At 41.9% G+C, this 23,672-nt stretch overlaps 1 protein-coding gene across 1 annotated transcript; it reads left to right on the forward strand.

Moving 5' to 3' along the window:
• Positions 1-1,734: 1,734 nt before the first annotated feature.
• On the forward strand, positions 1,735-23,325 carry thbs4b (thrombospondin 4b). Its single transcript, XM_008282760.1, has 22 exons — positions 1,735-1,988; positions 5,267-5,464; positions 7,184-7,434; positions 7,553-7,655; positions 7,816-7,898; positions 8,011-8,062; positions 8,184-8,335; positions 10,159-10,296; positions 12,681-12,758; positions 12,868-13,020; positions 13,139-13,243; positions 13,336-13,443; positions 14,841-15,000; positions 16,018-16,136; positions 16,587-16,639; positions 16,737-16,930; positions 18,405-18,583; positions 19,248-19,296; positions 19,405-19,601; positions 19,763-19,935; positions 21,204-21,343; positions 21,598-23,325. Exons 1-22 carry the CDS (start codon positions 1,910-1,912, stop codon positions 21,654-21,656), a joined length of 2,823 nt encoding a protein of 940 aa, XP_008280982.1. The 5' UTR covers positions 1,735-1,909; the 3' UTR covers positions 21,657-23,325.
• The last annotated feature ends 347 nt before the right edge of the window (positions 23,326-23,672 follow it).

Genomic DNA, 23,672 nt, shown 5'->3' on the forward strand with positions numbered 1-23,672 from the left:
CTTGTGTGCAAAATAAATCAGTTCATGAATGAAGGGAAATGCTGAGGTGAAAATCTATAAGAAACAGACACAGCACAGGAGGATTAATTTCCTTATTGGCTGGATTCGATAAGCGTCAACAGTGTTTTTAAAGTATTTCTAGGCTGTACAAGTTTCTCTTTTTTTTCTTACTTGGGTTACAATTCAACATCTTCTTTTGCTTTGCTATTAATGCACCACATGCTTCCTATTATGCACCTTTAATCATTCTAGTTTCTGACCAGTTTGTCTTGTTTTCTTTTACGGTCCAAAGCTTTTGGAAAATGCTAATTGTCAGGCCTCCCCTGAGCACAGAAACAGCTCTTACTGTCTTTTTATGCTGCATGAAACCTCAATTTCAGCTTGGCTATGTCATGCTCGTTTTGTTGTCACTGCGGTTACAGCCACGCTATAATCTTTAGTGTCTGTTACAACGTTAAGCTGAGTTACGAGTGTGAGAGTCGCAGGACTTGACTGTATCGATATCACGAATAAAAATAGTCCGGAGATGGTGTCAGACACATTTGGGGTTTATCTCCTAGCCAGCTGCAGCGTTCACTGTCTGACCTCATCGACCGCATCGTGATGTGAGTCAGGCCGGGTACTCCAGCGAACTGATGTGGTCTGTTGAGCTCCTGGCTGCAGCTGCCGACCATTCATGGAGGTCTGTGGGGCTTTCTGCGATCCAGAACCCCGACGTCTGTAAAGGATCAGTCTGAAAACCAACCAGAGGGCAGATAAAACTCTGCATCCCGTTGCTAACTGGATGGAGTCCATATCAGTGTACAACAGCAAGCCGGAGCGCCTGTGTGCAGACAAACCACAAGGAACACCTGTGGTACTGTGGCACATGTATGGAAACTATGACTCATTTGCTGCTGCTTGTTGCTATAGATACTTCTGTTTATCCTTTTAAGTAGGAACATCGTCTTAAAGCGACTGAGACTTGAAAGAGTGAAGGCTTCAAACATCATTAATACAGATTCTGTTTTTTTTCTGCTCAGTGGCAGCTACCCATCCATGGAATTAGGCTTGCAAAATAAAATACAACCGGCAAGGAAAAGAGGAGAAAAACAAACATCATTAAGACGTGAGCTTTTCCATCCCTGCCAAATGTGGCAGGTCGCGTGGTGCCAGACATGCTGACGACCTGGAGGCCGCATGAGCCGGCAGCTTGTCTGAAGCTCTGGCGGCCGCGTAACACGGCTTGTTAAGGCGCAGGCTCCGGAGCGCTCATTTCCTGACGTCGCCCAGGGATGGAAGGGGAAAGCAAGGGCACATGGGAAAGGTGTTACATTTGATCGCTGGAAGGAAAGTGAAAGAATCTCAGAGTGCGAAAAGAAAAAAAAGAAAAAAAAAAGTACTACAAGTCTGATTGCTGGAGGTAGGAAACCCATTTTCAGAAATTGCCCCCCAAGCATGAACTCACAAGTCTAAAAATATTCTGGACTCAGTTTGGTTCAAAACATGATGTCAGTGGCCAAACACGGGAGTCAATCAGGAGCTGCTCGTGTACAGTAGATTTGTGAAAGAGCCTGTGGGAATTAAGTAGCAGCCAGTGGGAGCCAATGCAAAGAGTTTCCCCAGGTCACTCCTTCTCTGCATGGGGCCGTCTGAGGAAGGTTTTAAAAGTAGGTTCTGGCCCCGACGCTCCTCCCTCAATACGACTCCTACGATCCCCTTCTTCACACACCAATTCAGACACACACACACACAAAAACACTCAGCAGCTTCTGTTAAGGCTTAACATGTCAGTCTTGCCTCACTTTTGATTTAAAAAGGAGGCAAGGACGCACCACTCACAACAGACATACGGGAAACCGCCACTGTGTCACATATTGATAAGTCACTACAGAGGAACTGCAGATCTGGGACCAGTTGGAAGGACAAAATGGGTGTTTGGACAGCCCTCATTCTGGCCTCGCAGCTGCTATTAAAACTGTGCTTACACGTGGAAGCCCAGGCTTTGGGTGAGTGTTATTTGAAGTGTTTAAATCTGTTTTTCATATCAGTTATTTAAATGTCATTACAGTTTTTACATAATGTGTCACATTGATTACAGCTGTGGTTTGTTGCTGCTGGGGGATGACAGAAATTCAAGGAATGGGAAACATCTTTTTAGGTTTTCTTCTTGCTGTTTAAATTTCAAAACACAAAGAAAGATGTCTGGGATTTCTTTTCTTTTCTTTTTTTTTTTTTTGAATGCTGCATTTTTCTGATATCCTGCCTGTGATGTAATCCTCCATTTTCATTATCTGTCAAGAAAGATTTAATGGCTCCACCACTCGGTATTTTAACACACTATGTATGAGTTTAATGCATAATGGATGAAGCAGACACTGTGAAAGAGAATATCATATGCAGACCCAAAGAACACAAAAGATTAGACATGGTGTGTGATACTCACTGAGGTATGAATAAAATGCTAAATATCCCTGTCAGTTGTAGGAGAGATGGGGCAGTCGAATAATTTTTTTTTGTCTCTGACAGAAAGCAGACACAGATAAAGAAGAAAAGTTGGAGTTTTAAACCCGCCATCTTTCCACTGAAGTCAAGTCACCCTGATTTTCATATCCATCTTAGACCGATCTGCTTGATTATTTCAGCTCAGGAGGTTTCAGCTTTCTGGCTCGTATTAATTCAAACAAAGTCCCAGCTGGGACACACACATGGGAATAATCAGTGATGATCTGGGCGCAATATTGAACTTCAAGTCACACAGACTCTCCTGACACACACGCTCACGCTCGCACACACTTTTCGCTCAAGGTCACACACACGAATGCAGAGCTGCAGACGACACGTAGAAACGCCGGTGTTTATAGTTTATCAGCTCCTTACAAATCACACCAGGTGATTGATGGCGTACCTCTCCAGCACCCATTAATCCCCGCAATCTTTTGGCAATGGGTACCTGATGTTACGCATAAAACAAGTCCACGTTAATGGAGTTCATCATCTATCATTTCCCTTGCAAATGGCTCATTGTCTGCATGACTGGAATTCACTGTGTTTAAAAGGAGTTAGAGCAATTTAAAGCAGATTTTAGGTGCAAAAAAACCCGCATTATAGTCTGTTAGAGTTATTGGGGTTATTGATCAGTATTAACGTCTCATGGATGACTTCACTGAGAGCTGGAATTTGAAGCTCGCTGCTCGGAGCCAAAGTGCATCATTACAGCGGCTCTAATCGATATTTTTGTAATAACAATGTATCAAATGACAATGTGAAAACAAGGTAAAAGGGGTCGTTCATATAGAGAATTATTACCTTAATCTGCAGCTCCATTTGGCTGTAAAGAGCTTATAGTGAGTTTCAGCTTGTCGTTTAGTCACCTGGCCCACAACCTTACCTGTTTGGTTCACTCTCATCGCTTTAATAGCGTTGTTTTCTGGCAATTGTTCCCTCTATAAACCCGTACCTGCTCGGCATAAGATTGCAGGAAGACGCAGGGAGCAACTAGCTGGCGAACATAGCGTTTAGCAACTGAGGAGGTGGTGGAAACCAAAAACAGAGCTAAAAGAGGGGAAGCTGACAACAGTGCTCTAAAACTCCCGTATGTGTAAATAAGCAACTAAACTTACTGCTTCTCACAAAAAAAAATCTGTTATTGCAGATTTAAAATGTTTTTGTCTCATGCAGAAAATGCACACGAGAGCATAATCGTTACAGTTTGTTCCCTCGGCCTTGTTCCTCGTAAATCTTCTCTGTGTTGTTGGAGTTTTGCCCGCTCCTCGTCTGCATTGCTTGCAAAGGTTTGCATTTTTCATCCGCCTCCTACATCCTGCATTTGGGTCCTCCCTTCTTTAAACTGACCATAATATTCCTCCATGAAACACAGCGCGTCCCTATTATTTAGATTACTCACGGCTAAACATGACCTCACAGTTTATGTTAACTACATGCTAAAGTTGAAGATGTAATTCCTCCATCAGCGGTAATGGCTGACTTTTAAACATCACACCATAAATCAGAGCTTTCCACACACAAACCCTCAAGTGTGAAGCATTTGTTAAGCACTAAAATAAAGAATGCCGACCATTTGCACACTTTATAGTAAACTAACCGTGACTGATTTATAAGCTGGTGTTAAGGAAAAAACAAGACGCTGGATTACTTTATGGCTTCCAGCTGAACTAGTTTTATGAAGCTTGAAATCTGAGGTTAATCAGGGGGTGAAATGAGGCACTTTTTCAGGGTCTCTTGTGTAAGACGAGCCTGACCCCTAAGAAAGCCCTCTGTCCAGATGACTTATGAACGTTGGGACTGTGTGCTTTTGTGTGAGCGCCTGTGTGTAGATGTTTTCGTGGTGTTACAGTAACTCCAGAGACACGAAGCAGGGCCCTTTGTTCTCTTGCTGTTGTGTTCACTTTTGGACTTTCACTGATTGTGTAATTTTCTAAAAGGATGATCTTGATAATAATGAACATAAAAGACCTTCATATCTAATTTTTAATGGGAATGAAGTTGACAGCATAATAAAGGGAGGCATTTTTCGGTGGCTAAGACCCATTTAGCAGTATTTAAAAGCCAGTGTGTTTTATTGAAATATGCCACAGGTCTGACGAAACACCAGGGACCTGGGGCAGTGGAGAGAGATAAAAGAAAGACGGGGAGATCTCATCTGGGGCAATCTTGGCTGACAACGGCCGGTCTCTGGGAGCATTTGGGAGCAATTTTGCTCCTTCACAACAGAGGACCTTGCAGACTGCTTTTAGGGTACTTGTGTATTCATGATGTGTGCAGATGGTGGACTAGAGATTCACTGCACATCCTCTTGTGGCCTGCCCAGCTCCCAAGTCACTTTATTAAAGAGAGACTCTAACCATGAGCACAAGTGTTCTTCTCCCCCTCTCCTGCATTTCAGTCTTACTCGGCAGCCTGTCGGTTAATGCAGCACAGCCCCGTAAATGAAAGCTTAAATACGTTTTATATGTCAAACTGTTCTTAGCAGAGACTTAATAAAAAGTGATAAAATCATCATGCATCTAACAGTCGCAGCACATAGCTTTGATTTACTTAGAAATCCACCTCCTCGTGCTTTCTCCGAGCCAAGTTTGCGCAGGCTGATTGACGCAGCGTCTCGCAAGAGCAACAAACACTGGGTCAACATCATCATCATCTTCTTGTCGACTCAGGATGTGTTTACTCTGGGATTGGAGCACGACTGCAGGTTGTAAATATTCATATCTCATCATCCATTACTCATGTGCTTTACTGCTTCTCTCTTCCCTATCACTGTCAACAGTCTATGATCTGCTCACCTCGCCTGATTGCCTGCCAGATCTGCTGCAGGGGGGTCTGGCTGAGCAAGGGGTGAATGAGGCTTTCATCCTCACCTCCTTCAAGTTGCAGCCCAAGACCGGAACCGCTGTGTTTGGCCTGTACAACCCCCGGGACAACAGCAAGTACTTTGAGTTCACTGTGATGGGGAAGCTCAACAGAGGTAGGAGGACATGAAAGAGCCTCTGGTAGTTCAAAGCTGCACTAATCAATATTTTTTATGATAACAATAGAATCTCATAAGGAGGGAATTATCCTAAAACTCTGCAGTTTCTCTTTGTTCCACGGAGCATTTCAGTCTCTTTCAGCTCATTGTTTTATTTTTTTACGGCTTGTAACTTTACTGTTTAGGTTCACTCATAACCCTCTTACCAACCCTGTCTCCAGCTGCACTTGCTTTTAGTGGGGGGAAAAAAAAAAAACGCTCTAAAAAGTGACTGTACAGGAGTTGGCCAACACCAGACAGCAGAAAGACACAGCTGGCAACACGCTGGTGAACATAGTGGAGCATTTAGAAGCATTTAGCCTGATATTTCCCTCAGGAGTTTGTGGAAACCAAAAACAAAATTAAAAAGAGAGAGGGGAAATTCAGTACAGCATTGGCTAAATGAATGAGTTTTGCTCTGAAAAATGAACCCATTAGTAAGACTTGTTAGTCTTTATCCAGCATGACTCACCAGATGTAGATTTAAGGTAAAGGACTTCCATTTCTTTCCTTCAAATCGCCTTTACTATCGGAAACAACAACAATCTCTATGCAGACAGTAGCAAGGTTGAACTGCAAGTTTTGGTATAAATTTAGATCCTACAGTAAGGGACGCCTGTACGGTTCTTGTAGTTAATTTTAATTACAGTACTTGCCTTTCTGTGTGCAAATGTTCCACCAAAACAATTCACCCCTTTGCTATTTTGTAGGGACACCATTGCTGCATCCTGGGCTTAGCATTTCCCCAAGCGATTGCAATTTAGTGTAAAGAAATACACAAAAGTCAACCATTTTCCCCCAACAGCAGAATAATAATAAAGTGCAGTCAGACCGATCTGTGGTTTAGCTATGTGAGACTAGTCTTCATCAGACAGTTCTTAGACTGGATTGTTCAAGAGTAGCTAGTGTTGGTGTTTAAAGAGTCTTAATTTTTTTGCTCTATTGTGCCTCTATTTTACAAATCTACAACTGCACCAACTTTACTAACACTACCAGAGCTTTGAGCCCAAATAAAAACTATTATAAAAATTATCAGCAGCAACTTTTTAGAGTTAGTGTCCCTGCTGCCGTGGCCCGTTCATCAAACACAGTCTTTGTCGAGCAGTTATTAAAATGAATCACAGTGAGTTTAGTGGATTATTGAGTGTAATCAGGACATTGCTTTTGTAAAATTGATGTAGGCCTTTTAATATGTGATTATTCATTGCTGTGAAAAATGAAAGGAAATCTCAGCGATGGATGGCTAAAAATAAGGATGAGAATTTCAAGTTTTAACCATTCTAGCGTTATTGCTGGAGGAAAGTCAATCGATCAGTTCACTTTTTGGTCCAGATTGAAATATCTCAAAGGCTTTTGAATAGATTGACATGATATTTGGAGGGCATTTATGTGATCACTCTAGATGTCAAAATGTAAATGACTCCACTTTGCTTTACGTCCAGGTGTCTTCCTGCACAGCTAACAATGTCGCCATTATCCTCAGTTGTATGTTTTCTTTAGTACTAATTAGCAAAGGCTACACCCTAGCACGCTAAACAAAGATGGTGAAAATGGCACCATACCTGCTTAACGTCACATTTTTCTCTTGCTAGAATACAGATGAATGAACCCTTTTCATTAAATGCAATAAGCTCCTGTTTGTCTTTGTTCCTTATTCACCGCCACGTCCTCTCAAAGCTGTGTTACGTTACCTGCGGAGTGACAAGAGGATGAGCTCTGTTACCTTCAACAACCTGGTGTTGGCAGACGGCCAGCAGCACCGACTGTTGTTCCACCTGAGGGGGATGCAGCAGCAGGGGCCAGGCGGGGTGGAGCTGCATCTGGACTGCAGGCTGGTGGAGACAGTCAGGGATCTCCCAGCCGCCTTCCAGGGTTTGCCAGCAGGCTATGGTATGGTGGAGCTAAAGACCATGCAAGCCAGAGACCAGGTGACCCATCACATTAGAACATTTCCATACAATAAAGAATGTGTTTCTGTCTCAGTGATGTCTCTGTAGGTTTTCCAAATGGCTTAGCTGCCTGCTTTGACTTGTTTTATTCTAACAGGAGAGCTTAGATGAGCTAAAGCTGGTGGTTGGGGACTCGTTTGAGAATGTTGCTTCATTACAAGACTGCCATTTCCAGCAAAGAGACTCTGTTCAAACCCTGGGTAAGATTCTGTCTGTGGAAGTGCATGTGCACAAAGACAGCCAAATGTTTCCCAGAAAAACAATCCGAGCTATAGAGAAATAAAAAACAGTGTGAGTCAGGGGTGTGCATCCCCCACCTCTGTTCCAGTCAAACAGAGAATAACAGTCCCTTTCTCTTAGGGGTCAACACAAAGCAGCTGTCCAATCAAATGCTGGAGTTAACAAAGGTGATAAATGAGCTGAAAGACGTCCTCATTCAGCAGGTAACTAGCTAACAGTTCCTCTGAGGCCACTTAATCCCTACCTCCTCAACCCTGACCTCCCTGACAGCTCGAGTAACTGCATATAAACGTGTTTATGTTTGACCCTTTCCAGGTTAAAGAAACCTCCTTTCTCAGAAACACCATCTCAGAGTGTCAGGCCTGTGGTAAGATGATCTCCAATAACCATCACTGCCCCTCAGCAGTAAACAAGATATTTCAGTTTAACAAAGAAATTGGAAATGGCAGATAAAAAAAACAAATCTGTTATGTCTCTCTTACCTAAAGGTCTGGGTGGTACTGAGGTGGTGAAACCAAGGTGTACTCCAGGAGTCTGTTTCCGTGACGATGTTTGTATAGAGACAGCAGATGGTGTTGAATGTGGGCCCTGTCCTGATGGATACACTGGAGATGGTTTCAGCTGTGATGACGTGGATGAGGTAAAGTTCGACGTGTGTGTGTTTCCATACTTCTACCCCGCAGACAGTCAAATGAGTTTAAGTACACAATAAGGACATTATTATAAACTCTGGACGTCCTTGTTCACCCTCAGTTTTTACATTTTAGAGTTACGACTTGGGTTGCTTTTTTTTAAAAGATCATAGCTACGGTGAGTTTAAGAAAGACAAAGTTGGCCTATATTGACTATATATGTTTGGCACACAGCAGCAAGTTCCTATTCTGGTTTTGGATCCAGATGAAGAACACTGTACGCTAACAGAGTGTGATTAATCCACCTCAAGGGGTGTCCTCGATTTACAGCGTACACCTTGATGCCGTTGAATGAAGGTGATGCCAGAGTTTGCTATGCATATATTTGGTATATAAATATCTGTTTGCAACAAACTGTTTATTTATGCCAGGTGCGATGTTCTAAGACTGATTCAAATTTGGCCAGCATCTTCGTCAAAGTAGTTTTCTTGTGCAGCAATACACTGCTCCCAGTGCTCCTGCCATGCTTTGAGCTCTCCCTGGGAGTCCTGTAAGTGTATCAAACACATTAAACCATCTGTGCTGAACACCGGATCTCCTCCACTGTGTCAAAACAGCAACATTTTGACTTGGATTTTAATTTTGGGGAAGATGAAGAAGTTGCAGGGAGCAAAATCTGATTAGGAAGGCGATGATTGTGCTAAATTGCTTTTAAAAAAATGTGCACATTATCATGAGCACCCAGTCTCCATTGTGCCACAGATGAGGTTGTTTCAATCTCAGTATGTTAGAACAGAGCTTTAGAGTTGACACAACCCAGTGAATTCATAACAAAGCATCCTCTTGGTGTGACCTGGCGCGGTTCTTCACTCTTGGAGACTGTGGGCTATTCCTTTGTGAGGACTGCTCATGGGTTTGTGGATGGTGACACATGGAGTCTTAAGTCTCCAAAGTTACTGCTTGCACCTGTTGGATCCATCGCCAACAAAAAACAGACTTAAAAAATTTATGATCGCACATCACACAATGTGTTATCAATCAGCAAGTTTGTGATGGGAGTCCAACAGTTCCACAGTTTTATAGCAACAACAATATAAATAGCCATGTAGTAAGTGGGTGGGTAAAGTGTGAATTTTACTGGGTGGATGTGGCACTTTTTCTCTGTTGACAAAATATAAGCAAACTGTATTGTCAGACATTTAGTTTGATTGGACATAATCTAAGCTGAGAAGTGCAGGAATAACATTTGACAAAAAAAACTGATGTGTGGACCCTCACTAATTTCTAATGTGCATCTTAAACAGAAGATCTCTACGACAGATGGTCACCGAAAACGTAGAGCTGTACATGAGTGTATTATGATGATCTAGAAAAGTTTTTGTTGGGTGACATGAGCGCCTCCAAAGGTTCATAAGAAAGTTCTTGGGTATATGTCATCCCTTTTTTGTTTATAGTTAAAGACAGAATTCTGGAAGTAGATTAATTGAGCTGGCACATGAGATCAAAAGGTCCTTCCCAAAGGTAAACATGGCATAATGCAGTTTAGGAACCAAAGCCACAGGTAAAGATAGAAGTTTGGGGATAAACTTTAAAGGACGACTGTTGCAGACAGAGGATCTCATAACAATAGAACTTCAAGGATGTGTGAGTGCGTTTTCCTGTCTGTCTTCTCGCGTTTGCACTGACCTCTTTTCCAAGGACTGGCCCCTTCAGCATTCTCTTTTTTGCATGAGCAAAAGTGTCATCAGACCTAAAAGCTTTTGGGGAGAAGCCCTGTGAGAACCACATACATTTTGCAGCTTCAACACAGCTCATGTCCTCCTTTCTGCAGTGCCAGTTTAACCCCTGCTTCCCTGGAGTGAAATGCGTGAACACCGCCCCGGGCTTCCGCTGCGACGTCTGTCCTCTGGGCTACACCGGCCTGCCGGTGGAGGGAGTGGGCATCGTGTACGCTCAGACCAACAAACAGGTAAGAGTGGAGGACACAGAGGCAAAATGACGACAGAGTTAAACAGAAGTGCATGCAAATTACAGATCAAAGGAGACATAAAATTTCATTTTAAAGAGGATATTCCATGTTTTTGTGCTGCAAGAGAATGCAGGGTTAGTTATGTGCCACCTATACCTGGTAAAAATAAGTACGTGGAGGGGAAGAAGACACAAGAGGGGGGAATAAGTTGGTTTTTGTGAAAGACTTATAAATAAATTTCAATGTAAAGATTCTTTAAAATTGTGTGAATCATGTGCACATTTTCGAACAGTTCACAAAAAGTCAAAAAAAGAAACAATCAAAGACAATAGAGACAGACTTATCGAATCCACAAAAGTCACTTAAAGGTCCCCTGTGTTAAGAATGTGAAGCGTTTTACATGCATTAATTGCTTTTTTCCCTGCCATTGTGTGAACAGAGGAGCTTCATTCGCAGTGTAGTCATCCAGTCGGTTGTTATTACATCCAGCCTTCCTCCTATCCGAGCCAGTTTGTATGTCAGGTTTTGGCAACTGTCATGTATATGGGGTGTTCGTTCCCATAAGGCGTCTTAAAACAGATGTCCTGTTTGTAATGGCTCACCAAGACCACTCAAGTTGCCATTATTAGCAGCTTCTTATATTTCCTATTGACCTATTGAATAAAAAGTTGCATACATTCTGCATCTAACAGGCTGTAATTGGCCTGTAGACCGATTTCTATGCAGGTAGAATTTTCCAGAAGAATCCAAAGCAGTGGCTGCTTCCCTACTGTGCCAGCAGTGTGCAACATTAGCTGCTGTTAGCTCAGAAATGGACTCCACTAATGTCAACAAGCGACCGGCTCCCAGCACAGCTCAGACTCCAACATAAACTCTCCAGCGATCTTTATCTCCACCCTCAGTGTAGCAGTCTGCCAGAGCTGGAGAGACTAATACAGTCTGAAGTTTCAAATGTAGTCACTATAATAAAAATTTCACTTTAGTTATTAATTCACATGAAGTCAGTCAGTCGTGTTCAGTCTCATGTTTGTCACGTCACTGTTTTGTCCAGGATGCTCACTTGCACCCACTGACTGAAGGTGATGAATATGGTTCACTTTACATCCACGAGGGTTTCCTGATTTTTACAAAGAGAACCTATAACCATCGACTGAAACTTCAGGTGGCAGCAGACTTAAATATTAGGTCCTTGTGGAGTAATGAGGAGACTCAAATTTAAAATATGAAACACAAATGCCACATTTTTTTTAAAATCAGGATTCTACACAATAGTCATTTTTAAAGATTTGACATTCTGTCTTTTAATTTCATCATCTTAATGTGCTCCTGTTGAGCCGATTTCAAGGCGCCCAGTTGGTAAATTAACACAACCAGCTGTTTATCTTGATGCACCAGCTCCAGATATTTACATAATAGTAGCGAAAGTACATGAATCGCATTTAGTTTTTGCTGATTTTTATGACTTGAGATCAATTTGAATGGAAACATGGCTCATGTTAACATTGCAATGACATTATTATTGTACTTTGCTGTATTTTAAAGCAGTTACATACTGACAATTAAAGTTTATTTTGGAAAATGATCCTATAAAGTTTTAAGATATGGATTATTTATCAGTCTGAATGTACAATAGCCTACACTGTTGTAGCTGCTGGCCATCGTTATGTTACACTAAGCCCGGGCCGAGGCTGTAGCCAGCTATGTCCATGCGCTTAAAATAATATTAAAACACTGGTGAAAGTAATGTCTTTTTGGGGTCCAATGAAGGGTCTGACAACCAGAACTAGAATTAACGAAGAACCGAGAACAATTTCCTGCCAGATACATACACTCAGACACAAGCTTTACTAAGATCTGGGGACAAATCACAGGAGTGTGCAGAGCTATTCATCAATTTAACAAATGACACATTCATTTTCTCTGTTTTTGCCAAGTATATCTGAAAAAGCATGCATCGGTAATTCCAGCTGAGGTAATAGAACAAGGCATTAAAAATGTAGCTGGAGTTTGTCAGCTGTAAAATAAAGCAGTCATTGCTCACCCCTTTTTAAGGTAATTATAGCCTGCAGCCAGAAGTATGTAATAATTTAATATGCATCAGGTAGTTGAAGAAGTATTTACAGTGTTATTCATTTCTAGGTCCCAACCAAACAAACTTTTATTCTATCCCATGTGTACATAATACGAACACTATAATTTGCTGTGAGTGTTCCTGAATGGCAAGCCTGAGCTCCAGTATCTGGGTTTTCAGGGATGAAATGTCTGTTTTCATCCAATAATTATTGCAACAATGAAATCTGAAGCTAGGAAAGGAAGGCAAATTGTCACAAAAGCAAACATTTGGATTATTTCACGTTACGTTTGACTCATTTCGCACAACCCAGGTCTGCGATGACATTGACGAATGCAAAAGACCTGACAACGGAGGCTGTGCTGCAAACTCAATCTGTCACAACTCTGTGGTAAGATGTCTGCAGTCTATTGTCCAACCACCAGCTCCTTTTCTTTTTTTTTTTTTTTTCAATGGCTGTTCAATGAAGTTAATGTGCAGCTGTCCTAATTCCCTCACAGGGCTCCTATCACTGCGGCAGCTGTAAGTCAGGCTTCACAGGAGATCAGGTGAAGGGCTGCAAGCCGGAGATCAGCTGTGGCAACAGCCTGACCAACCCCTGCGATGTCAACGCCCAGTGTAATGTGGAAAGAGACGGGTCCGTCACCTGTCAGGTAGGACTTGACACCACTCACACGCTCTTATGTACTACCTCTTCAAATATACTGTATGTATGCATGAATCTATATGCATTCTGTCTGAGTTTCTGAGGAGTTTCATTTGTCTTGTCAGTGTGGAATTGGCTGGGCTGGTAATGGATATCTGTGCGGGAAGGACACCGACATTGATGGATATCCAGACGAGAAACTTAAATGCAAGGATGCAAACTGCAAAAAGGTAAGCAAGGTGCAAACTGTCAGCAAATGCAACTTTGGCCTAATTGGCAAGTTCTTTTTTTGTAATTAAACTGTCACATTTGTTTTTTACAGGATAACTGTGTCTTCGTTCCTAACTCTGGTCAAGAGGACGCTGACAGGGACAGTCAGGGAGACGCCTGTGATGACGACGCAGATGGTGATGGTATTCCAAACGAGCAGGTCGGTGGAAATATTGTCTGCAAGGATGCAAGAGATTATTTTCATTATCTGTTAATCGGTAAATTTTTTGTTGATTGATTAAGTCCATAAAAGTCTCTATAAAAACCTAAAAATCTATTTTTTTTTTTACCTTGTAAACATGTCAGTGGAATGATATGAAAGACACACCATGAGTGAAATGAAACACCACGGCTGAGCATCTCCTCACTGAGACTACAAAGAAAAAAAAATCACAGATTCAGACTTCCAAGGTTTTATACATGATGTCAACTTGCAGGATGGGGCTTTCTGTATTGTTATTCTTCCTCAGAATCAGTTTCTGGGTCAGACATGCACAGCTGAAATACGGCAATAATACAACTTGCCATTGTGTAGTGTAGAGTAGCTTTACAGTGTTTAAACAGAGTCTAAGGTGAGCTGGTGTGCCCAAGCTGCAGTGAGTGTGAGTGGGAAGAGAGGCAGGGACTTCATAGATACCCACATTCTAGAAGAAGCAACAGTGTAGAGTTACATCTAAGGTATTTTAAGGTGTGGATGTATTGTTTTCTTGGAAAAAATGAAACCTAAATATGTAACTCTGACACACAGAGATGAATTTTTAAGGGTTATATCAAAAACCAGAAGGGGACTTTAAGCCCAGCGAAGTCCACTAGTCCAAAACCCAAAGACTTTCATTCTACCGTCATATTTGACAGATGCAAGCAGCACATGCTCACAATTAAGAAGCTGGAATCAGAGATTGGAGTAGTTTGACATTTTAGGAAATGCACTTTCTTGCCAAGAGACAGATGAGAGGATGGATTCCTCCTGTCTGTCTGTGCACTAAATACAAAGGCTTAGCTTAGCCTAGGGACTGTAAAACAAGGGATACAGCTCGTCTTACTTAGTCTAAAGCTTTTAGGTTCAATAATCACTCTGTTATATTTCATTTTTCATCATTATCATTTTCAGCAGTACAAAGAATTAAGTGTAAAATTAACTATCAGTTGCAAAAAAAAAAACCCTTTAAATCACAATTTGACTGTTTTTTTAGGAGCTGTTTTCCCCTGTTTTCAGTTTTTATGCTAAGCTAAGTTAACAAACTGTTCCCTATTTCACCTTGCACACATGATGAGTGGTATCAATGTTCTATCTAACTGTCTGCATAGTGTTTAACAATCTCATCAAACAGCTAATTAATCATCCAAACAGTTTTCTGTTGACCGGCTGATGGATTAATCAAATAACAGTTCCAGCTCTGAAGCACACAGGAGCTCAGACTTTCCAGCGTCACACATTAACACCCCACATGCAAGTGAAGCCTTTTTGCAGGCACACACATTTGCATTTGCAAACATATCCAGACTGAAATACACATGCTGTGAATGAGACCTCTGTGATCTCTGTGTGTCTCTCAGGACAACTGCTGGTTAAAACCCAACGTGGACCAGAGAAACAGCGACAAAGACGGCCACGGCGACGCCTGCGATAACTGTCGCATGGTGGAGAACCCTGACCAGAGGGACACTGACAGCGACGGCAAAGGGGACGCCTGCGATGACGACATGGATGGAGATGGTATGGGGAGAAATTACATCACTAACATTGACGTTCTTGTTATATAAGCAGCATCACTGTGGGCAATCACTGTTATGACTTATTATTCTGCTCTCTCCTCTCTGTCTCCACCACGATAAATTAATGAAGAATCGCCCTCATGCACACAGATTTTACACTTAGTTGCAGGGCTCTCTAAACCGTGTTGTTTAAAGGTATCACTATGTAGTGGCATGGAAGATTTCATAAGCCAGCTGAGGCATGACAAACAGCAATGCAGAAGAAAAAAAAATCAAAGCCAACAGCAGTCTGACCCCAGAGCAAACACAAGCTTTGATCATCCACCAGTATGATTACACCTCAAAAAGCCCCACAGGACAGAAGATAGTTTTTCTTCCATCGCTGCAGCTTGACCTTTAAGCATTTGTGGTGCTGCTGCTGCCTCCCTGCGATGAATAAAAATACCGTCCAAGCACAGACGGGCCTCACCTACATAGCAAATGCAACAGTGCATCCTAGTGGTGACGTTACAAAGGACAGGCTGCGGTCGATTGCACGCTGGCTCAAAATGTCTGGGAATTCGCTGATTGAATGTAAATTTCTCTTTAACTTGAAAAAAAATCTCTAAGTGTAAAAGGGACAGTCACAGAAATTGATCTAAAATAACAGTTACTTTTGCATTTAGTCATCTGCTGATACATATGTGGCATTTCTATTCATTGTTTTGTCCATAAAATGCCAGAAAATAAAAATAAACAGCCATCACATTTTCCTAAATTCCAAAGCAATATCTTTGAATTGAGTGTTTTGCCCCAGAAAAACATCCAGAACTTCAAAATATTCTGTTTACAGCAAATTAATGCAACAACTACTTGCAACTGAGAAGCTGGAACGGCAGAATGTTTGGGATTTTTGGCTGTAAATTGACTTAAATGATTAATTATCCAAATTCTAGCTGATTCATGCTCTGAATAAATCCAATCAGATCTGGGTTTGAGTGTTAAGTGGCTCTAACTATCTCCTCTGGGTGCTGTGCAGGTCTGAAGAACTTCCTGGACAACTGCCAACGAGTCCAGAACAGAGACCAGCTGGACCGGGACGGAGACGGAGTGGGAGACGCCTGCGACAGCTGCCCCGACATCCCCAACCCAAATCAGGTCACTCAGAGTCACACAGATGGATGCATAACAGTAGCGTCTAGTAACCGAGTACATTTAGCCTAGTGAGGTACTGAAGTATAAGGTTGAAGTATTTCGGAAATATTGTAGTTTTTGCTCCACTGCATATAGCTATGAGTTATTTCACATCTTAGAATGAGTCTGTGTTGCTGAAGATGGTTTTGTTTAGATAATATTTTAAGGCTCAGACAGGTAAAGATGCTCCAGAATTTCAAACCCATTCGCAAAAAGGTCAGATAAATGAAGTTTGTGTAGTAGTCTTCCTCTTTTCTAACCATTTGGGTCATATTGCATCAGTCATCTGAGTCACAGGAGACATTAAGGTGCAAATCAAACACATATGCAGTCTGCTGATAATGCTTACTGAGATCTTCAGTGTAATGGAGTATTTTCAGACAGTTTCATTCCTACTTTCTTCTCTCCCTTCAGTCTGATGTTGACAATGACCTGGTTGGAGACTCATGTGACACAAACCAAGACAGGTATCACCACCGCCACAATCTCCGTGCTGTAAACCTGCACTTCTACTCCAACCTCTTCACGTTTCTCACCTTTGCTGCGTCATTTCCCCCCCTGTAGCGATGGCGATGGTCACCAGGATACCAAGGATAATTGCCCGCTCGTGATCAATAGCTCCCAGCTGGACACCGACAAAGACGGGCTGGGCGACGAGTGTGACGACGACGACGACAATGATGGGATCCCGGACACCCTTCCACCAGGGCCAGACAACTGCCGGCTGGTACCCAACCCTGACCAGACTGACGACAACAGTGAGTCTCAATATGAAGCACTTCATAAACCCTCGCAATGACAACAGTTTACAGTAATGTGCAGATATTATAGTTGATGTCTTTGGCTGAAAACCAGCTTAGTGCTCAAAGATAATTTCATCTAAATGCCCCTATTCTCCCTGAACTGTTACTGACTGACATTTATGTGCGTTTTTCCGTGGCCCCATTTCACGCCCACGCCGATCAAGCTGTGGCAACCTTGAACAGATTAAGTGGCAATTTTGGTGGTGGGGGGGGGGGAGTAAAAAGCACAATTTTTTGTGCTTGAACTCGTTTGCCAATTTTATGACTCATTGTGACATTACTTCTGTTAAAATGGTCTCTGAAGCGAACGGGAGTTAAGTGTCAATTCAAATCAAGTGGGGCACGGCAGTTTTTGTTGGCAGTCAGAGTTCAGTGATGCAGAGCGGAGAGAGACCTTCAGGGTGTCCCAAAGATGTTTATTAGAGTTGTATGTTCAGCTGCATCCTAATGATGTACCTTCTCTGTCTACCGCTGCTATAAAGCACAATGAAATAGTGGCCTTGTGCAAAGACAACAGTACATCAGCAAATACACAAAAAGTTGCCTGCTGTGCTTGCAAAAGAATTAATCAAGACATTAAGTGAGACATTTCTCAAATTAAGCCATTAATGCAGCACGCAGCAAAGCTTTTATACTAACAACCACCAAAGTCTGTGACCTTTTTGTGTGCAGTCAGCGGTGGCTGTCACACATTCGCAGTCTTAATAGCCTATCAAGACTCCAATATGTAAGGAAAACTCAATCATTTGTGTCTTACATTTAATAATCTGCACCATTGGACAGATTCAGAGCTGCAAGTAACATATTACAAACTCACCAAATGACACATAGCAGGGGTGAAGACCACCATCTCCAATGCGAAACTTAGTTGAAATACTTTTTCAAACGTTTCACCATTTAATCCTCCAATGCCGACAGACTGTTCCTAATGGCTTGAAACCAATCAGATAGTGCTGTGGGCTGGATATTGACCACAGAGTGATGAGTAAAGATCTACAGATATCGATATCAGAAAAACTGCTAAATATCAGATCCAATAAGGCACCAGGTCATTAATGGATTGACCTCCTGAGCAGACCATTGTGAGCTTCAATACAAGTCCATCCAACTCAGACGAACTTTACTAAAAGTGAATAACTCCAGAACAAACTGATTTTTCGCCCTTTGGCAACATACAGTACGTGGGGTGTTTTGTATTTATATTCAGCTCTACAGCTTCTGAACGAGGGTATTATTTTCTTTGAAATTGAGTTGGGGTTTTTTTTTTTGACACTTTGGTGAAACCAATCTAAAACCTTTTCATAATAAGGCAGAAAAAACACTGAAATAAAAAGGGTTGATATTTAACAAGTACCTCAAGCTCTTTGAGATGAAACAAAGGTCCTTCATCTGTTAAACTTTAATTCAACCTCCCTCTGTTGTTCCTCAGACGATGGTGTTGGAGATGTGTGTGAGTCTGACTTTGACCAGGACAAAGTGATTGACAGGATCGACAACTGCCCCGAGAATGCCGAGGTTACCTTGACTGACTTCAGGGCCTATCAGACGGTGGTGCTGGACCCTGAAGGCGACGCACAGATCGACCCCAACTGGGTTGTTCTGAACCAGGTGAGAATATTGAGTGCTGAAACAAGGCCTACAAGTCAAGTGGCTGTGATAGATGTTTTTATATGCATGTAAATGACAGTGTTTAAGGTGAAAGAGATCGTTTGTAGCTGTGAACCGACAAAGAATTATCACCTAAATTTGACACTCGCCTTGGCTTTGTGGCGATTTATAGCTCATTGTTCTGCTTTACTGTTTTGCTTCTCTCTTACTGCTATCCTTGAATAGTTTTCTAAGTTAACAGGCAGCTGTTTTCTACAAAAGGCCCTAAAAACCCACTGCTCACTAGTGGTTTGGACACAGTTAGTGACTAGCTGGTGAACATAGAGGAGCATTTAACAGTTTAAAAGCCAAATGCTTTACCCAGAAGCTGGTTGAGACCAAAAACTGAGCTAAAAATCAGAGCTGCTTTCACGTCATGGCTGAAAATGCAAATAAACTGGAGCTGCACTCTAACTGCTAAATGTGGAAATAGGCAACTTTTTGCTTGCACAAGATCCATTTAAAGGTAACGATATGTCCATGTTGTTTCCAATGTGGTAAAAAAGTCCTTCACTGCAGGTTTATATCTAGAAGTTTAGCAATATTCAGTTTAATATGAGTTTAGCAAATTAAGGTATTAAAATGTAAAATTCAACATCACCAGCTTGCTCTCTTTGTCGAACAGGGAATGGAAATCGTTCAGACTATGAATAGCGACCCAGGACTTGCTGTTGGTAAGATGTGTTTCCCCTCTGAGTTGAATATCAGCAGTAAAACACAGTGTTGTTGAAAAAGCCTCGTCTAAACATGTACATTGTACTGATTACACTCTCTGATGTCAGGTTACACTGCTTTCAGTGGAGTGGACTTTGAGGGGACGTTTCACGTGAATACAGTCACCGATGACGACTACGCCGGCTTCATCTTTGGCTATCAGGATTCATCGTCCTTCTACGTGGTGATGTGGAAGCAGACCGAACAGACATACTGGCAGGCAACACCTTTCAGAGCCGTGGCCGAGCCCGGCATCCAGCTTAAGGTGAAAGCACAAGTCATGTCACAAATCCCCAGCAGGAGATTCGTTCTCATCCTATTTTTATCGCTCGACATGTTTTTCACATTTCTGCCTTCTCTTCTCTCTCTCTCTCTGCTTCCACATCCCTGCTCACTTATCGGTGTTTCTCTGTCTCTGTGTGTCAGGCTGTGAAGTCTAGATCCGGCCCTGGGGAGCATTTGAGGAACTCGCTGTGGCACACTGGAGACACCAACGACCAGGTGCGTCTGCTGTGGAAGGATCCAAGAAATGTGGGCTGGAAGGACAAGGTGTCCTATCGCTGGTACCTGCAGCACCGCCCACAGGTTGGATACATCAGGTATGATAAAACAGTGTTCCAGATATTTTAAGCAATACTCATTCCGTCTTCGCTTTCTTGCCAAGAGCGTGGTGAGAAGATGGATATCACTCTTATATTTATACCCTCATCATATCAGACATAGAGGATGTACATGTATCAAGTAGCCACAACATTAAAACCACCTGAATAATATTATGCTGATTCCCTTCATGGTGTCAAAACAGCTCTGAATGGTCAAAGCATTGACTTTACAAGACGTCTGGGAGTGTCCTGTAGTAGCAAGCTACAAGATGTTAGCAGCAGATCCTGGTAGCTGTGAGATGGAGCCTCACATTACACAGATGATCAAAATCTGGAGAATTTGGAAGCCATGTCAACACCTTGAACTCTTTGTCATGTTCCTTAAACCATTCCTGGACAACTGTGGCAGGGAGCATTATCCTGCTGAAAGAGGACATTCCCATCAAGTAATACCTTAAAGGGATGTGTATGGTTTGCAACCATGTTTAGGTAGGTGGTACGTGTTAAAGTAACATCCATATGAATGGCAGGATCCAAGAACATTGCCCAGAACACTACCTCCATCAGTTCTGCCATCTTTTCCTTAAGTTAACGATGTACTCGGTCATTCATATAATCAGAGACAAAGTGGGATTCATCAGACCAGACCACCTTCATGGTCCAGATTTAATCCTCAGATGTGGACAGGTTTCAGTCAGTGACCCTTGGATGTCCATGACCCCATCACTGGTTCACTGGTTGTCCTTTCTTGGATCCCTTTTTCTAGGTCCTAACCACTGCACACCAGAAACACCCCAAAAAGACCTGCCAGTTTCGAGATGCTCTGGCCCGTTCTTTTGTCCATCACAGTTTGGCTCTTGTCAAAGTTGCTCAGATTCTTACACTTACCTGTTGTTCCTGCTGCCAACACATCAACTTCAAGAACTGACTGTTCCTTTGCTGCCTTCTATATCGCACCTTTTAACAGGTGTCATTGTAACAAGATAATTAATGTTCTTGTCTCCACCTGTCAGTGGGTTTGATGTTGCAGCTGATTGGTGTAGTGTGTTAATAAGTGAGACTCAGAAGTGTTAGTAGTCAGGCTGGTGGTTTTTTTCACCGTTTCCAGCCTTGATAGAAAGCCAAGCTGTCCATCTCCTGGATGTAGCGGGATGTTTAGCAAATAAATATAAGAAATGCTGTCAGTCTTTTTGTCTAACTATCAACAAGATGCCCAACACAGAGATTTAAAAAAATGCAAAAATCCCTTTTTGTGCTTTGTTTAGAGCCCGGTTTTATGAGGGAACTGAGCTGGTTGCAGACTCTGGTGTGACTATTGATACGACTATGAGAGGAGGACGACTCGGCGTGTTCTGCTTCTCGCAAGAAAACATCATCTGGTCTAATCTGAAATACCGCTGCAACGGTAAGAAAACACTTTGACGAAATGCTCCTAACACCAACTTTCTGTTTTTGCTCTAAAATTATAAACTAATGGTGTTATTTCAACTCAGTCGTCCTTACAAATCTTCCTTCCTGACCTCTATGACTTGTGTCTAGGACAGCGTTGTGCTTTATCTTGTTGCATGCAGACTGCAGCTGAGAATTAGTAGTTTGGCCTCACCAAGTTTGAGATTTTGAGCTCGTCTCATAATAGAACCTACCTTGTCACTTCTGCAGACACCATCCCAGAGGATTTCCAGGAGTTCAGCACTCAGCACGGCGCTGACTCACTCTGAAGTCGAGACAAAAATACGACACCAGATCTACAGAGAGTGCGTCTGCGTGTGGGTGTAGAAGTTGCTGCGTGCGCGTGAATGAGAACGGGTGTTTATTTGTGTGCGTCTGTGTATCCATGTGTACAGTCTCTGTGCATACATGACCGCAATCCTTGTACTGTATGTGAACTGTATGAGCATATTATCGTGTCAGATTCATTTTCCCCCCCGAATTTGTTCTTCCTGTTTAATCATCTCTTAAAGACTCCAGCTGAGCCTGTTGTGCTAAATATTGTAAGTTATGACGAATTTCGCCAAATACGATGCAAAAATCAAACAAAAGAAGCACAAGAAAGAACATAACACATGCTGTGTTTTACCCTGTAATTTTTTTTTTTGTTGTTGCATGAATTATACATCAGTACAATAACGTCAACTTTCAACTGATTCTTAAAATAGGAAGAAAACAAGAAGGCAGTAACTGGAGGATTAAATCAAACTTTCAAGTATTTTTGTAAACACTGGGTTCCTACAAAGTGCAGTCCTGTGTAACAAAGCCCCTTCCCGTGTCATTAAAATACTAATTACCATTAAAAATGACAGATTAGCCACTTGTGAGACACTTACATCTACGTTATATTATTATATGACCATATCACGTTGTCGTCTCCTTCAGATGGCACCACAACTCATCCGTAGTCATTTGTTTTCTCCTGCAGTCTACCTGTCTGCTACGATTTTGAAAAATACAGACCCATTTCTCACAGTCTCCTTATTCCAAATGTGGCAAATGAAGTAGAAGACATGATAATGAGTCCCCGCGGCTGTTTCTCAGCACTCCTCATTTTTACTGTAGTCTCTCCTACACACCGCAGTAACGTTTATTATTGAGCGACAATGAGCATTTTATGTGTTTAGGCTGTTGGAAGAAAAAGATTGGTAGCCCTATTTTTCTGAAACTTCAGTTTTTGCTGCAGAGTTGTGTACACTATAGGTACTCAGTATGTAGAAAATCTAAGTTGATTTCATTTCTCCTGCCCAGTTGTCACTACTTTGGTCCCTATGATCTCATTTTCTTCCTTTGCATTTTAAGTGTTGCTTGGAGCGGGTCGGTATTTTATTAGTCTCTTAGTAATACAATGAAATTAGCCTGTAAATGAAAGCCTGTGTTATAAAGGGTTTAATCACAAATCTTACAGTGCCATCATCGTTTTAACCCCAGTTTCCCACATATTCGCGTAAGTTGTTTCATTTTTTTTAAACATTATAAATCTGACATGTTCAAATGAAAGGGCACATCCTGATACAAACGTTTGTTTTACTATTACACAGTGGTTATATTTTCATATTTTAGCTCATGTCTTGTATTATAATCATCTTCACCAGAAGAAAACATGCTTTAGATCAACCTCCATGATGTTTCCTTTATGTGTTTCCTCTCATAAATGGGTCGCATTGTTGTTTTGTTTAGTTATCAGCTCTGTACTTGTACTCCTTTTGAAGAGAGGATAAACAGACCAAGTTTACAGTTTCAGATTCTGCCTCGTCTCATTTGCTATTAGAAGATTAACTTAAAACTCAGCGTAACTTTGTCTTCTCTTTCCATCCTTTGAGCTCCGAGATCTTGATCATTCCATATCTATGTAGTCATGAACCTGGTCTGAATAAAGGGCTTTAAAATACATTAAAATAAGTGTTGGTGCTGATTTGCCTTTAAAATGTATTCATATATTACTGTGTTTCTTGTGTAACCTCTTGTTTACTGAGATATCAAAGGACATATGCAAACCACCTACGAACCACTTGAATGCATGAAAATAATCACCGACCACAATCCCCTGCTTCCTCGTATAATTCTCCCTCTCTTTTTTTTTCAGTCGTGGTACTTGAGAAACAAAGGCCACTGTTTTGCTTGACCAGGAAATACTTTCCTAATAAGAACATTCTTACCCCTGATTAGCTGCTGCATAGAGAGACGTTGGTCTTTGTTGCAGGCAGGAGACCTTTGGAAAAGAGACAAAGGATAGAGCAAAAGGA

Source organism: Stegastes partitus, unplaced genomic scaffold (assembly GCF_000690725.1).
Source record: "Stegastes partitus isolate 25-593 unplaced genomic scaffold, Stegastes_partitus-1.0.2 Scaffold285, whole genome shotgun sequence".
Lineage (NCBI taxonomy): Eukaryota > Metazoa > Chordata > Actinopteri > Pomacentridae > Stegastes > Stegastes partitus.